The sequence below is a fragment of the Xenopus laevis genome, chromosome 9_10L (assembly GCF_017654675.1).
Source record: "Xenopus laevis strain J_2021 chromosome 9_10L, Xenopus_laevis_v10.1, whole genome shotgun sequence".
In the NCBI taxonomy this organism is placed as follows: Eukaryota; Metazoa; Chordata; class Amphibia; order Anura; family Pipidae; genus Xenopus; species Xenopus laevis.
In genome coordinates this window covers 47,754,979-47,767,484 of record NC_054387.1, presented here as the reverse complement: position 1 = coordinate 47,767,484, position 12,506 = coordinate 47,754,979, and the positions used below count along the sequence as shown (strand labels likewise).

Genomic DNA, 12,506 nt, shown 5'->3' with positions numbered 1-12,506 from the left:
ACTCACAGCAGTCCCTCAATTGATTTCAGCCCAAATAACAATTGCAAAAAAGCTGTTTTTGACTCTTGCTTCCCATTCCTCTTCTCCAGCATGTTTATCTCAAGATCCTTCCAGAACTTCCTCAGTTAACAGAAAGTCCAGTTGTGGGTAATGCAAAGCTTAGTGTTAGGGATTAGAAGAATAAAAAAAAGAAAGAAAAAAAAGAAAAAACTGCTGGGGACAAATGAAATGTTTGTGAGTTTAATACAGGGGTCAAACAAGTTTGCGCGTTTTACAGCAGGTAAAGAAAACAGGTCAAGCAAATTCCCCCATCGGCTGTCATTTTGAATGATTTTGTACATTGTACAGTTCTTGCACAACAGACTGGTAGGGTCAGATGTGGGCAGCGTGATTAGAGACTCGGTCCAATGAAATACAAACCCAAACAAAGCTTGGCATATAAAAAGCCCACTGATTGGTGAAATGAACAAATGGCAATTTTATTGCTGTGAAACTCAGAAACACTGGTGTTGAAGGCAGAAGGAGTGACTGCCCAAGGTTGTGCCGCTTTACTAACACTTATCAGATGCTACCGAAGAGAGGTAGCCTATGTTATGGTTACATCTGAAAAGCATAGCCCCTTCAACACCAAGAAAAAGGCCTCTGTGTCCCCGGCCTCCATCCGCAGCATGGTCTTGGGGGCACAACCTCGACACAATATGAAGGATTTGCATTATGTCTGTCCTTGGTGTCCGATCACAGCTCCAAGTAGTTGGAGGTCCAAATGGACATTGGAGAGTGCATCCTTAGTAACAGTCCCAAGCCTTCATTTATTCTTACTGCGTTGGATTCCATTTTCATGCTCGAGAGAATCCATATTTGAACGCCCAATAAGCTTACAGGATTCCTCACTTGAAATAATTTCTTTTTGAAGCCAATGTCAGTCTTTCTTTCTGTAGGTCAACATGGTGGAATGGTGTAGCAAATATCTGGGTGCCCAATAAGTCTCTAAATTATAATTCTGATCTGCAAGACTGGAATATAATCAAATCGCTCCTCTATTAGAGGAAGGAGGTAGGGCATGTGAGAAGGCAGGAGGGATAAGCCAAGTGAGAGACATACCCCACCTCTTAAAGGTTTGACTAACTCCCTTCTGGAACTCCTTTAAGATACTGAACGTATTACATCCTCTAAGCCTGCAAAAGCTTAGGAAGAAAAAAACAAAACAAAAACAGGGTTTACCCTCCCATCTCCGGCACCTTACATAAATTCTTATCTTTATATATTATACTTATATATTAAAAAAAAGCCAAGGAAGAGAACAATCAAATCTCTTGCCCCTTCCCCTTTTTTCTCCGGCCTTGGAGAAAAGAAAAAAAAAATCAAACAACCTCTTGTTTATAAAATAAAACAAAAAGACTGTGGGGAAAAAAAAGAAAAAATGAAGTCAGTTCAGAAAACTGCAGGGGGAGTGGCACAAAAAGGAGGGATCAAAGCACAAGCTAATTCCCTCCTTTTGGCCCTCCATGTTGTTTCTGTGCCCAGTCTTATCTCTGCCCGTCCATAGCAGCCATGGCTTTTTGAGGACCCCCAGTGGGTTGGGAGTTGGGAGGCCACACAGGTTGAGGGTGGTGGTGGTGGTGATGGAGGTGTGTGGTGGGAGAGGCTGGAGGAAGCCAGACAGGTTGCTGGTTGGGTGGTGAGGAGGCCCAATAGGGATTGAAGTTGCCTGGTGGGGAGCAGGCGTTGGAGGCGGCAGGGCTGCTGCTGTTCTGCAGACTCTCTGAGGTGCGCAGTTTAGAAAACATGGCTAAAGCGTCTGGGAAATTGGGCGGAGTGGCTGGTGTGTTGCTTGGGGTACACATCTGAAAGCAGGTACAAAAGACACAGTTAAAGAAGTACTAGACTGATGAAGGTACAGAATAAGCTTATATTTTTCAACAGCAAACACACAAGAGCTTTGTAAGTCCCTTTAGCCCAATGTCAGGAGGTTGACACCCCATGGTGTATACAAACTGCATTATGCATGTCTATGGTTCCCACTAGAGAAAAGCATAACCCAGTCTTGCATGTGAACCCAGCTGCCAGTAGCTGCCTGCTTGCTGGTCACTAGGGAGACACTACATATCTGCAAGTCAATCAGTTGCATGAGCAACTGCCTGCAAATAAAGCTGCTCCCGATGAACCAATCACTGAAAGCTTGCAGTGACATCAGCAGCCAGCTATTCCAATTATTCAGACCCAATTTGCCTTAAGCCATTGCAACCTACTGTCTCACCGATGGCCATGTAATATATGGTACTTTGTGTGGACTTTCTAAGATTGAAGCAAATAACCACTGCAGCAAATTATCACCTTCTGCCAAAGGGCAGTATCTGTCAAACATCTTGTGCCAACAACCTCTTTAACAGGGTCCAGCTTCTTTGTTGGTAACTATGTTTTTGCATCTCAGCAGCACTGCTGTGAAGTGACAATACCCAAGCTATTTCAGTCTTTTGGTTTATTATAGGACAGGTGCAGCACCAAAACTGGATGCACCCCCAAGCTGCTTCTCGTCTGCACCTTCCCGACTTGTTTTTCAGATACTGTGAGGGAGCAAAGGTTGTTGTGAGGCAAATGTGGAAACACCAACAGGCGGAGCCAATCAAAGGTCAACAGAGGAAACAGAGAAACTGGACTAACATACTCCCTGCCATGCAGCCTGACCCCTACTTTTAAATATGCTATTTAAAGGACAAGGTAAAGCAAATGTTTTAGGCACCCCTTTACTAGCCATGGAAAAAATGCTGCAAGTGAACATACTGTGGGTGCCTAACGTATGGAAACAGCACCCATCCCTGGTAAATTTGTCTCATTGTCCTTTAACATATTGTTTTCTATCCTTTGGCAAAGTCTGCTCTAAATGAAACTATGAATAAAAGCTGAAGCATATTATCTATACTGCATTAAAATCCTGGGGTACAGGACACCATCTGCAAGAATTGTATGCATGCTCTCCAGGTACTTCAGTTTTCTCCCACCCTCCGAAAAACATACCCGCAGGTTAAATGGCTACTGATCACACCGAACCTTTGGTTTGTAAATGTGACAGGGACATTAGCTTGCAAGTTCCTTTGGGGCAGGGACTGATGGGAATGATGTACATACAAATGCAAAAGATTGGGCGCCAGCTGTCAAATTCCATATTTAGTTAACGAGTGAGAAGTAGAGCACAGTTCTACCATGTAATTTAGCAAGGGGTGCCCCAATCTTTGCATTGAGCTGAAAAATCTCTGTATAGCACTGTGGTAGCCACAATGGCTGTTACTTCTCCAAAAAGACAGATATGGTTGAAAGCTGGAGCTACAATTGCAGCTGGTGATAATAGAAAAATGCAGCTCGCCACTGGTTTAAACGTTGTAGTTGTAACCAGGAAACTGAGGCTCCGGCTGGTGTAAACTGGAAACCACAGTTTCAATAGCCGTTACACAAGGTTATGCAAGCAAAGCCATATTATAACAATAGCTAGAGATCTAAACATAGCCACTGAGTTAATACAGGGAAATAATGATGTTTAATTAGAACTTTAGGCATACGCAGACAGGTGGAGGGATGCTGCCTGTGTTATAAGGAATACTAAATGATGCTTAATGTTAGTTACAGGTTAATATCAAACTGAGATGGCACGATTACACAGTGTTGCGGTTATTCCTAGATGACAATTATCAAGGCTAGAATAAAGAAAAAACAGTGATATCTTGCACCTACACACAAACAAGCACATACGGTCTCCCGTACACTGCATCCCAGCCGCCCACCTTTCATCTTCCCCTCAGCTTCCTGGAAGCCATTTTATTGCTGTGGCTAAACACTCAGCCCCTGCTGTGTTTACAAGCGCTGCCTGGCCTCATGGTGTCACCCTCTTGCTGATCTGTATTACACATTCCTGCCAGTGGAGACAGTCACACAAACCACACCAGTGCACACTGAAGGCACTATTCAATTCTAAGCCTGGAAAATGTTTTAACCATTTCCACCCCTGCCATGGAATGTGAATGGATGCAGGAGTAAGAAAGCAGGCCAGATAGTACTCACCATGTGTGTGTGATGCTGGGCGCTTGGGACATTGGACTCCTGGAAAAAGGCGCTAAGAGCAGTCTGTGGAAAAAAAGAAAGTACATTGGTTGGTGGGTATTAAAACTCTTACTGCTTCTGGTCATACCCTAATTCAGTACTGTAAAACCTCTGTGGTATCGAGGGCCTGAATTTTTCTGGCCTATGTGGTGGAGGGCCGATAATGGTACCACACCCACTTTAAATCACACCCATGTTACCACAAGATGTTTTAAGACCATGTCCACATTAATGTTGTTAGCACACCAAAAAACCTAATGGTTGGTGCTCACTGCAGGAATATCAATCATCGTATGTGAAACAAGTTTATTTAGTCATATTTAGACAATACCATACCATATGCCTCATCCTCCTCCTCTGTGGATAACGCAGCAACTCATATCCCATGATTAAACACTTATCAAGTATTTCCAAATGCTATTAACCCCCCACCTGGTTCACCTCCCATAGGCAGAGTATGGCACAAGCAGGGAGCAAAGGGCAGGCAGAGTATGGCACACCCAAGTAGAATAGGGCAGGCAGAGTATGGTACTCATATGGAGCATAGGGAAGGCAGAGTATGGCACACCCAAGGAGAATAGGACAGGCAGAGTATGGCACACACAGGGAGCATAGGGCAGGCAGAATATGGCTCACACACAGAGCATAGGGCAGGAAGAATATGGCACACACAGGGAGCATAGAGCAGGCACAGTATGGCACACACAGAGAGCATAGGGCAGGCAGAATATGGCACACACAGGGAGCATAGGGCATTCACAGTATGGCACACACAGGGAGCATAGGGCAGGCAGAGTATGGCACACACAGGGAGCGTAGGGAAAGCGGAATACAGCAGGAGAGAGGGGAAACCTATCATGACCATTCTAAGGTGAACAGTTCATACTGAGCTACATACAGTGACACAGTGATGGTGCCCCTCCAGCAGTTTGTATGAGGTGTGAACAGGTGAACAATGTGGGCACTGTCACTCTCCGTCTTAGTGGTGAACAGTGCTGGGCTTTAGGGATGTGAATAATAGAGGTGTCACGGGTGTGAACATTAGAGGAGATTACTGTCTGAATTTGAGGTGTAAACAATGCAGGGGTCAGTTAATCTCAGCACTGATACCTTTTAAAGATTACATGTGGTAAACAGTCAGCAGGCAGACTAAGGGCACCACCTGGCTGACCACCGAGTGAATACCCTAGCATCATGTGCCATTGCCTAAGCTTGAACCAGCCAGTGTATTTATGTGGTGGTCGGCTTTCTTTAAAAAACACTGCATGGACTGTGCTGAAAAATGCGGCAAAGATCTGCGCGTGTGCCCGTGTCGTTACATGTGGGGGGGCCACAGGCCGGATGCAGCCCGCATTCATAGCACTGACCTAAATGGAAGATGGGGGCTAATTTACTAAAAGAGGGGCTAAATTGCCTCAAAGTTGACACTTGCAGCAACCAATTCGTTTTTATCAGAGTACATATGAGAGAAGCTGCCATATTGTTTTCCTTAGACAGTACAGTATGAGGGCATAGCTTATTGTGTGTCCAGAACATTCATTCTTTGTATATCTGTATGTATGCATGCAAGATGCAGCTGCCATCTTGTTTGCACTGTACAGTATCAGGGTATAGCTTACAATGTGCACAGAACATTCCGTCCCAGCATCTTTGTGCAGAGAACATTTTTGCTCAAAATGCATTCAAGCATTTACACAAAGGTGTGTCTGCTAGTCTGCTCACCTCAGCTCAAACATTGACATTCATAGCCTTTAGCAGAAAAGCTTCACTTATATCGGACTACTGGGGTCAAAGGTAAAACAATCAATATAGTGGCTCAAACATAGAATAAAAATAGATTATTCCAAGTACAGATTAAGCTATGCCTATGTAAAGAAATACAGTAACAATTAAAAAGGGTATGTTATACAGTGCTGCCAAGTCAGTTTTACGCAGCTAATTGAAGGTGACAATGCCTAGGTCTGCATGTAACAGCTGATTGCGCATAGAACGGGACACACACATACATGTAATAATGATACATTTGCCCCTCGGCACAGATTCAATTCTGTACATACACAGAGAATAAGAGACTGGAATATAAATAGGAGATGGACTGAATACAAGGATGAGTAATAAAAAGTAGCAATAACAATACATGTGTAGCCTTACAGATCATTTGTTTTTTTTAGATGGGGTCGGTGACCCCCATTTGAAAGCTAGAAAAAATCAGAAGGTGGCAAATAATTAAAAAAATAAAAAATAATGAAGACCAAATTAAAAATTACTTAGAATTGACCATTCTATAACATACTAAAATTTAACTCAAAGGTGAACCAACCCTTTAAAGAGAAAATAAGACCAATCAATGGAACTAAATAAGCAACAGCTTATCACAATTGTGTTACAACGGCTCTACTTAATATGTAAATACATCACTGTATCTAGGAATATTGCTGCAACATAAAGAGCCCTGAAACAACAGTAGGAGAGAAAGAGGAGCTGTGGGTTGGAGTGGGACCATGTATCTGGGTGCTGCAGAACAAGGCGGGGACTAATCTGTCAACAATAACAAAAGGGTGGTGTGTCTGCGGGCATGAGGAATAATGAAGGGGGGCAGGTTAACCTATACACTGCCAGATGGGGAGACAACATACTGCAGGAGGGGACAAAGACAAGCATGTGAAGTGTGTATGTTAACAGAGAGCAGCAGCAGAATGTGCCTCTCTGGATAATAGAGAGAGCTGCACTGCAGGGAACAACACAACATTTTTTATTTGAGCAAGGAATGGTTAGCCCACCCTAAACTGTAAGGGGTTTCACATTTATGTCAGCCTTTTAATCTGTGTTTGGTCTTAATTCCCTTGAAGGGCAGCTACTTAACTGAAATGATCAATATACTACACGCAGAATATATAAAAGATACTAATTCTCATAATATAAGATTATAGACCATAAAGTGGCACCTCTATTCTGCTATGACATAACCCCCACGATTGGCCTGGATGGTTATATTCTGGGCTCAGAACACTCTGCACATATACGTGGGAGATACAATTACTGTGTTTATAAATAGACACGTGGGCTTCATAACACTCACCCATCCCCCACACCCTCCTCTATAGGATCTTCAGAAAAGACACAGTCGGAACCTGCTGTACACCCCAAAACAAAGGGACCCCTTTACATCTCTAGGGAAAAAACACTGCTATTTGTCTAAAAAAAAAGGCCCTGATGTTATTATATAGAGACCCCTCCAGCTGGAAATCTGTTAATGTGCCTTCTGAGGAAAGAACTGGGGCCTGATACATACATGGCACACGCGTCACGCATACAAAGAATATGTAGAGACAAGTTCACTGGTCTGTCTCATGCACTCTGTATAATGCTACTGTTTGTATCAGCATTTCTGATCACGTGGGTCTGTATATCTGGCCCCCACCATGCAGCAAAGTCACCCAGTTTCTTTAAAAAATCCTATTGTTTCCTTCTTAATATGTTTAAGATATATGTTTTAATATGTTTGTTTGTGTTAGAGAAGATAAGATAAATAACATTGCTTAAATACATACTATGGCTGTATTCACACGTTATGGTACAGAGATGATGATCATATATACGTGTGTATATATATATATATATATATATATATATATATATATATATATATATATATATATATATATATATATATATATATATATATATATATATATATATATATATATATATATATATATATTATACCCAATTTAAAGGCTGAAAATACAGTGGCGTGTATGCAAAACAATGTTTCAGAAGAATGTTAAAAATGTTGCAAATATGGCAGGGTACACTACCATCTGTTGTCAGAGGTGGTCTTCAAAGCAGCTGTATTATCCCACCGCATCTCAAAGGAAAACATCAGATTTTTATTTATAGCCTAACAATTATATATGTTTTGGTTTTTTTTTTTTTTTATGACTTTAACATTTAAAAAAGTTGAATATAAATATATTTTTAACTGTACCATACAATACAAAACAGAGGGACTGAGGTGGCCCTGAACTGGATAGACGTTATAAAGGGGGGTCTAATTGAAACTAAACAAATCAGCTTGTTCTTAGGCATAGGGTGGTGTGCGCTTGCAAATCAGCTCTGAAATATCATAGATGCAAGAAGCAGCTTTACGTCTCTTTAAATCTGTGTTTGCAGTCTAAGCCTAAACAAAAGGACAGTGTGTCTAGATAGTTAATACCATGATAACTGTGTATTTACATAAACACTGTGCCATACAAAAAATGCGTGTGTGTGTATATCAACACACTGCTCTCAGGCTGGTTACACAGCTACTAGTGCGACAGTACAAGTACAGATATAGATGAGATATATATATATATATATATATATATATATATATATATATATATATATATATATATATATATATATAGATATATATTTACAGAAAATAAAATATCATACAGATATTATAGTGGAGGGGGAAGAAACATTGGGGAGTGTACAATACCGGCATGCCTAAAGGGGGGGGGACAACTCAAACTGCCTGCTGGTTAAACAAACAAAGGCAATCGCAAAAGAGCTTTATATATCTATAGCTCTTCCTATATATACAGACTCACACCAGAGCCATCACTATGCGTCTGTGTGTGTGTATATACAGCTATATTTATGCACACGCACTGATTTGTAAAGACAGCCATGTGTCTGTGTGTGTGCGCACACAATAAGCAATTATATTAAATGGATTGTAGCATATAATTAGTAGATACAAATAGCATTGCAACAAGAAATTACATAAGTCCGTGAGCAGACATTGAAAATAAAGTGGACTAGAACTGTGTGATGTGTTTGGGTTCAACCCTCCAAGCTGTATTTTTAGGTTTCACTGTGTATACCCTTCTTCTGCTGTACAGAACATCAAAATATAATGTATGAAGAGAGGAATACATTACCATTATTACCGTGTATTTATAAAGCACCAAAATATTCCAGGGCGCTGTACACTTAATGGGTGTATACATTGAATGCACAGATTTACATACAAAGCGATCAATAACTGATACAAGAATTGACCTGCCCAAAAGAGCTCTTAATTTAAAAACATTAGAAAGGCCATCATTTATAACTCCTATATAAGAGCAAACCCCTTTGTACTTATGTGCATGCCCTGCTATTATGGAAGAGGCATCAGAAGATGCACTACAAATACATATAAAGCACAGTGCATCAGTGCAGGATACAAGTTTCTGCAGGATAATGAAATATACGTATAAAATAGTATAATACTTGCAGTGCCACAAAGCCTTACATTGGAATTATTCAGTAGTGATGTGTATTGTAGGTGAGGCCTAGGTGTTGCCTCTGAGGAACAGTTGAGGCCTCACAAGGATAATATACGTAGGCACATTGTAAACACTCTATAAATACTAGCTATTACTGGGCCCCACAGCAAATTATTTTTCAGGTCCCCAAAATGTTTAGAGGTTGACAAATATTTATTGAAAGTGTAAATGAATTAGGGACTCATGGGGCTCCTGAGCCCCCCCTGCAACCACAGGGTCTGCTTCCTCTGTAGTTACTCCCCTGAAGTAGAGTATGCTATAGAGTCGGCCGTGCCTAACTGGAGTTCTGCTAAGAGGGGCGTGCAGAAGCAGTCTCTAAACGCTCTCTATTATTTCGCAATCTCTTATTGCCGAGACACCGTTATGGAACATGTGTTTAGTAAATAAAAGAAATATATTATTAAAGAGGATCTCCACCCAAAATCTGCTTTTTGCACAATGAAAGAAAAAGTAACCCGAAGCAGCAGTATACTATAGATTTGTTAAAAACCTTTTCTGGATTCGAAGTAATGTGTAAAATCTAATGGCAACTGAAACGTAAACAATGATGCACAAAACCAGAAGGAGAATGGACTTTTGATACACTGTTTCAAGCATCAGATCCAGGGAAGGGAAAGGGATAAACACATACTGTTTTAATAGCAATTATTGTAAAAAATAAAATAAAAAAAACACTGAAATTAATATATATTAGGAAGTTCTTCATAATCACATTTTCTTCTAGTTATACAAAGAGTATTTGGGTAGTGGTTGCCCTTTAGGAAGTGTGTGCTGTGGTTGAGGCCCAGTAGATGTTCTGGTGATTCTGGTGGGGATGAGCCAATAATAATGCTGTGTGCAGGCAGTAGGCAGATTGTAATGTACAGTAGAAATGTGCTCGTGTGTTTCTTGGGATCACTGAGCTGCACATTAAAGGGCAGGCAGGTTACAAAGAGAGGCAGGCGATGAACTGGAGCTAAATAAGAATCCAAGCAGGTTAAGCCTTATTAGGAATGAATAAAATTGCAAGCATGGCTTTTATAGTGAGTGTAGAGAGACTGCTGGGAATTGTAGTGCAAGTGCAGAAGACTATGGGCTCCTGAGTGACAGTGGTGCATTGCCATCCCACGCAGCACAGTGCGCCTGTGCCATGAGACAGTGTGTTTATATATATATGTTTCTACATCTCTAAATGGAACACTGTGAGTGTCTGTCTCTTACCTCGAACTGCCAGTGCGCCGCCTGTAGTAGCTGCTTTGCCTGGTCCGCCGCACAACCGGCCGCTAGTACGAACTGGTTAATCATAACCTGGTGCCGCAGATCCTCCATGTTCACCGACATCCCGGTTCACCCCGCGCCGCACTCCCCTCCCTCCAGACCGCCTGCCTGCCTGCCTCGCTATGTCCTCCGCCACCTGACCCAGTACGTCACTCACAGCAAGGGCAGGGCCTGGAAACACATCGCATGCTCCTATTCGACAAGTAAAACGCCGCTCATTCTTGCTATTCTCCGTCATCGGTCACCCCATTGGCCTTAGCGCCTTGTTTTGGCTGTAGGTGCGCTGTGATTGGTAGTTTGATTTAGCACGATTACTCCCGCCTACTTTGATGTTTTGGATGACGCTCGTTGGCTGAAAGCTTGTGTTGACGAGCGCAGACACCGGCAGAGCGATCGCTGATTGGCTTGGGAATGGAAAGTGTGCTTGAACGCAGCCGATTGGCCCCTTTCGGCGAGTTTGAACGCAAGTCTCTAAGGCTTCGTTATCTGTGATTGGTTACTAAGTACCCGTATGTAATAACAGGGAAATGTGGCCAAGTTCATTGAGGACTTTGTCAAGAGAGAGGCGTGAGCGCCTCATGTATACAAACAGGCAACTACAGAGACTACAAGGCCTGATTCAGGTTTATATTCGTATTTACAGAATTCTCTGCATGGCCGTGTGTTTGATATGCAGCAAGAGCAGGACCACAGATAGGCCTGTATATAAAGAGCAGGACCACACATAGGCCTGTACATAAAGAGCAGGACCACACATATGCCTGTTTATAAAGAGCAGGACCACACATAGGCCTGTATATAAAGAGCAGGACCACAGATAGAACCAACAGTGAACTAGTACTAGTGTACTAGTGTAAGACAGAGCTAGAGACCTGCACACGTTTATACAGAGAGCAGGGTCAGAGACAGGCATGCAGATACATAGGGGTATATTTATCAAAGAGTGAAGTTAATAGTGAAGTTCCACCACTAGAGTGAAATTCAGGCACTCTCCATTCATTTCTATGGGATTTTTATAGGTGTATTTATCAAAGGGTGAACTTTCACTTCACCCATTGATAAATACGCCTTTCAAAATCCCATAGAAATGAATTGAGAGCTGCGGAATTTCACTCTAGTGGCGGAACTTCAATCTTTGATAAATTTGCCCATAATGATCAGACCAAGAGACAGTCCTGTATAGATCAGACAAATTACATAGACAGCAGAACTACAGGCATGCGAGTATAGGGTTGTCTACATTCCAAACACTTGTTCAGTTCAGTTGTTTTCAGATTGTGCCCCTGAAATAAAGACTTTTTCCAATTACTTTCCATTATTTATTTTTTACTGTTTTTGCAAAATTTAAGTTTAAAGTTGAATGTTCGTGTCTCTGGTGTTTGAGTCTGGCAGCTCAGTAATTCAGGTGCAGACTCTGAACTGTTACAATTTTGCAGCATTTAGTTGATACATTTCTCAGCAGCATCTCTGCAGTATTAGCAAGTATTAGTATCAATTCTAACAGCTGCCTGTAATGAAACCCAGGGATTCTGCTCAGCAGGGACAAAGATAAGAAATGTATTAATTAAATGTATCAATTTAGAACAGTTTACAGGGGCAGCGACACCCCTCACAGAGCTGCTTTAGAAGGTGAAAAATTACACTTTACACTTCAATATTAGAAAAACGGTGACACATAGAAAATAGAAACTAATTGGTATATGTCCTAATTTCTATCTGAAAACAACTAGTTGTTTGAAGGTGAACAACCCCTTTAAGAGCAGGTCTAGAGGCAGGCCTGCAGATACATAGAGTGCTGGATCTGGTATAAGCATGTACATACAACCACTGGGA

The 12,506-nt window shown here is 41.7% G+C and overlaps 1 protein-coding gene across 1 annotated transcript; it reads right to left on the bottom strand.

Moving 5' to 3' along the window:
- Positions 1-219: 219 nt before the first annotated feature.
- Positions 220-10,821, bottom strand: ubald2.L (UBA-like domain containing 2 L homeolog). Its single transcript, NM_001091759.1, is given in 3 exon segments — positions 220-1,844; positions 4,054-4,116; positions 10,617-10,821. Coding segments are annotated over 3 exon segments (501 nt in total). The 5' UTR covers positions 10,737-10,821; the 3' UTR covers positions 220-1,526.
- Between the last annotated feature and the right edge of the window lie 1,685 nt (positions 10,822-12,506).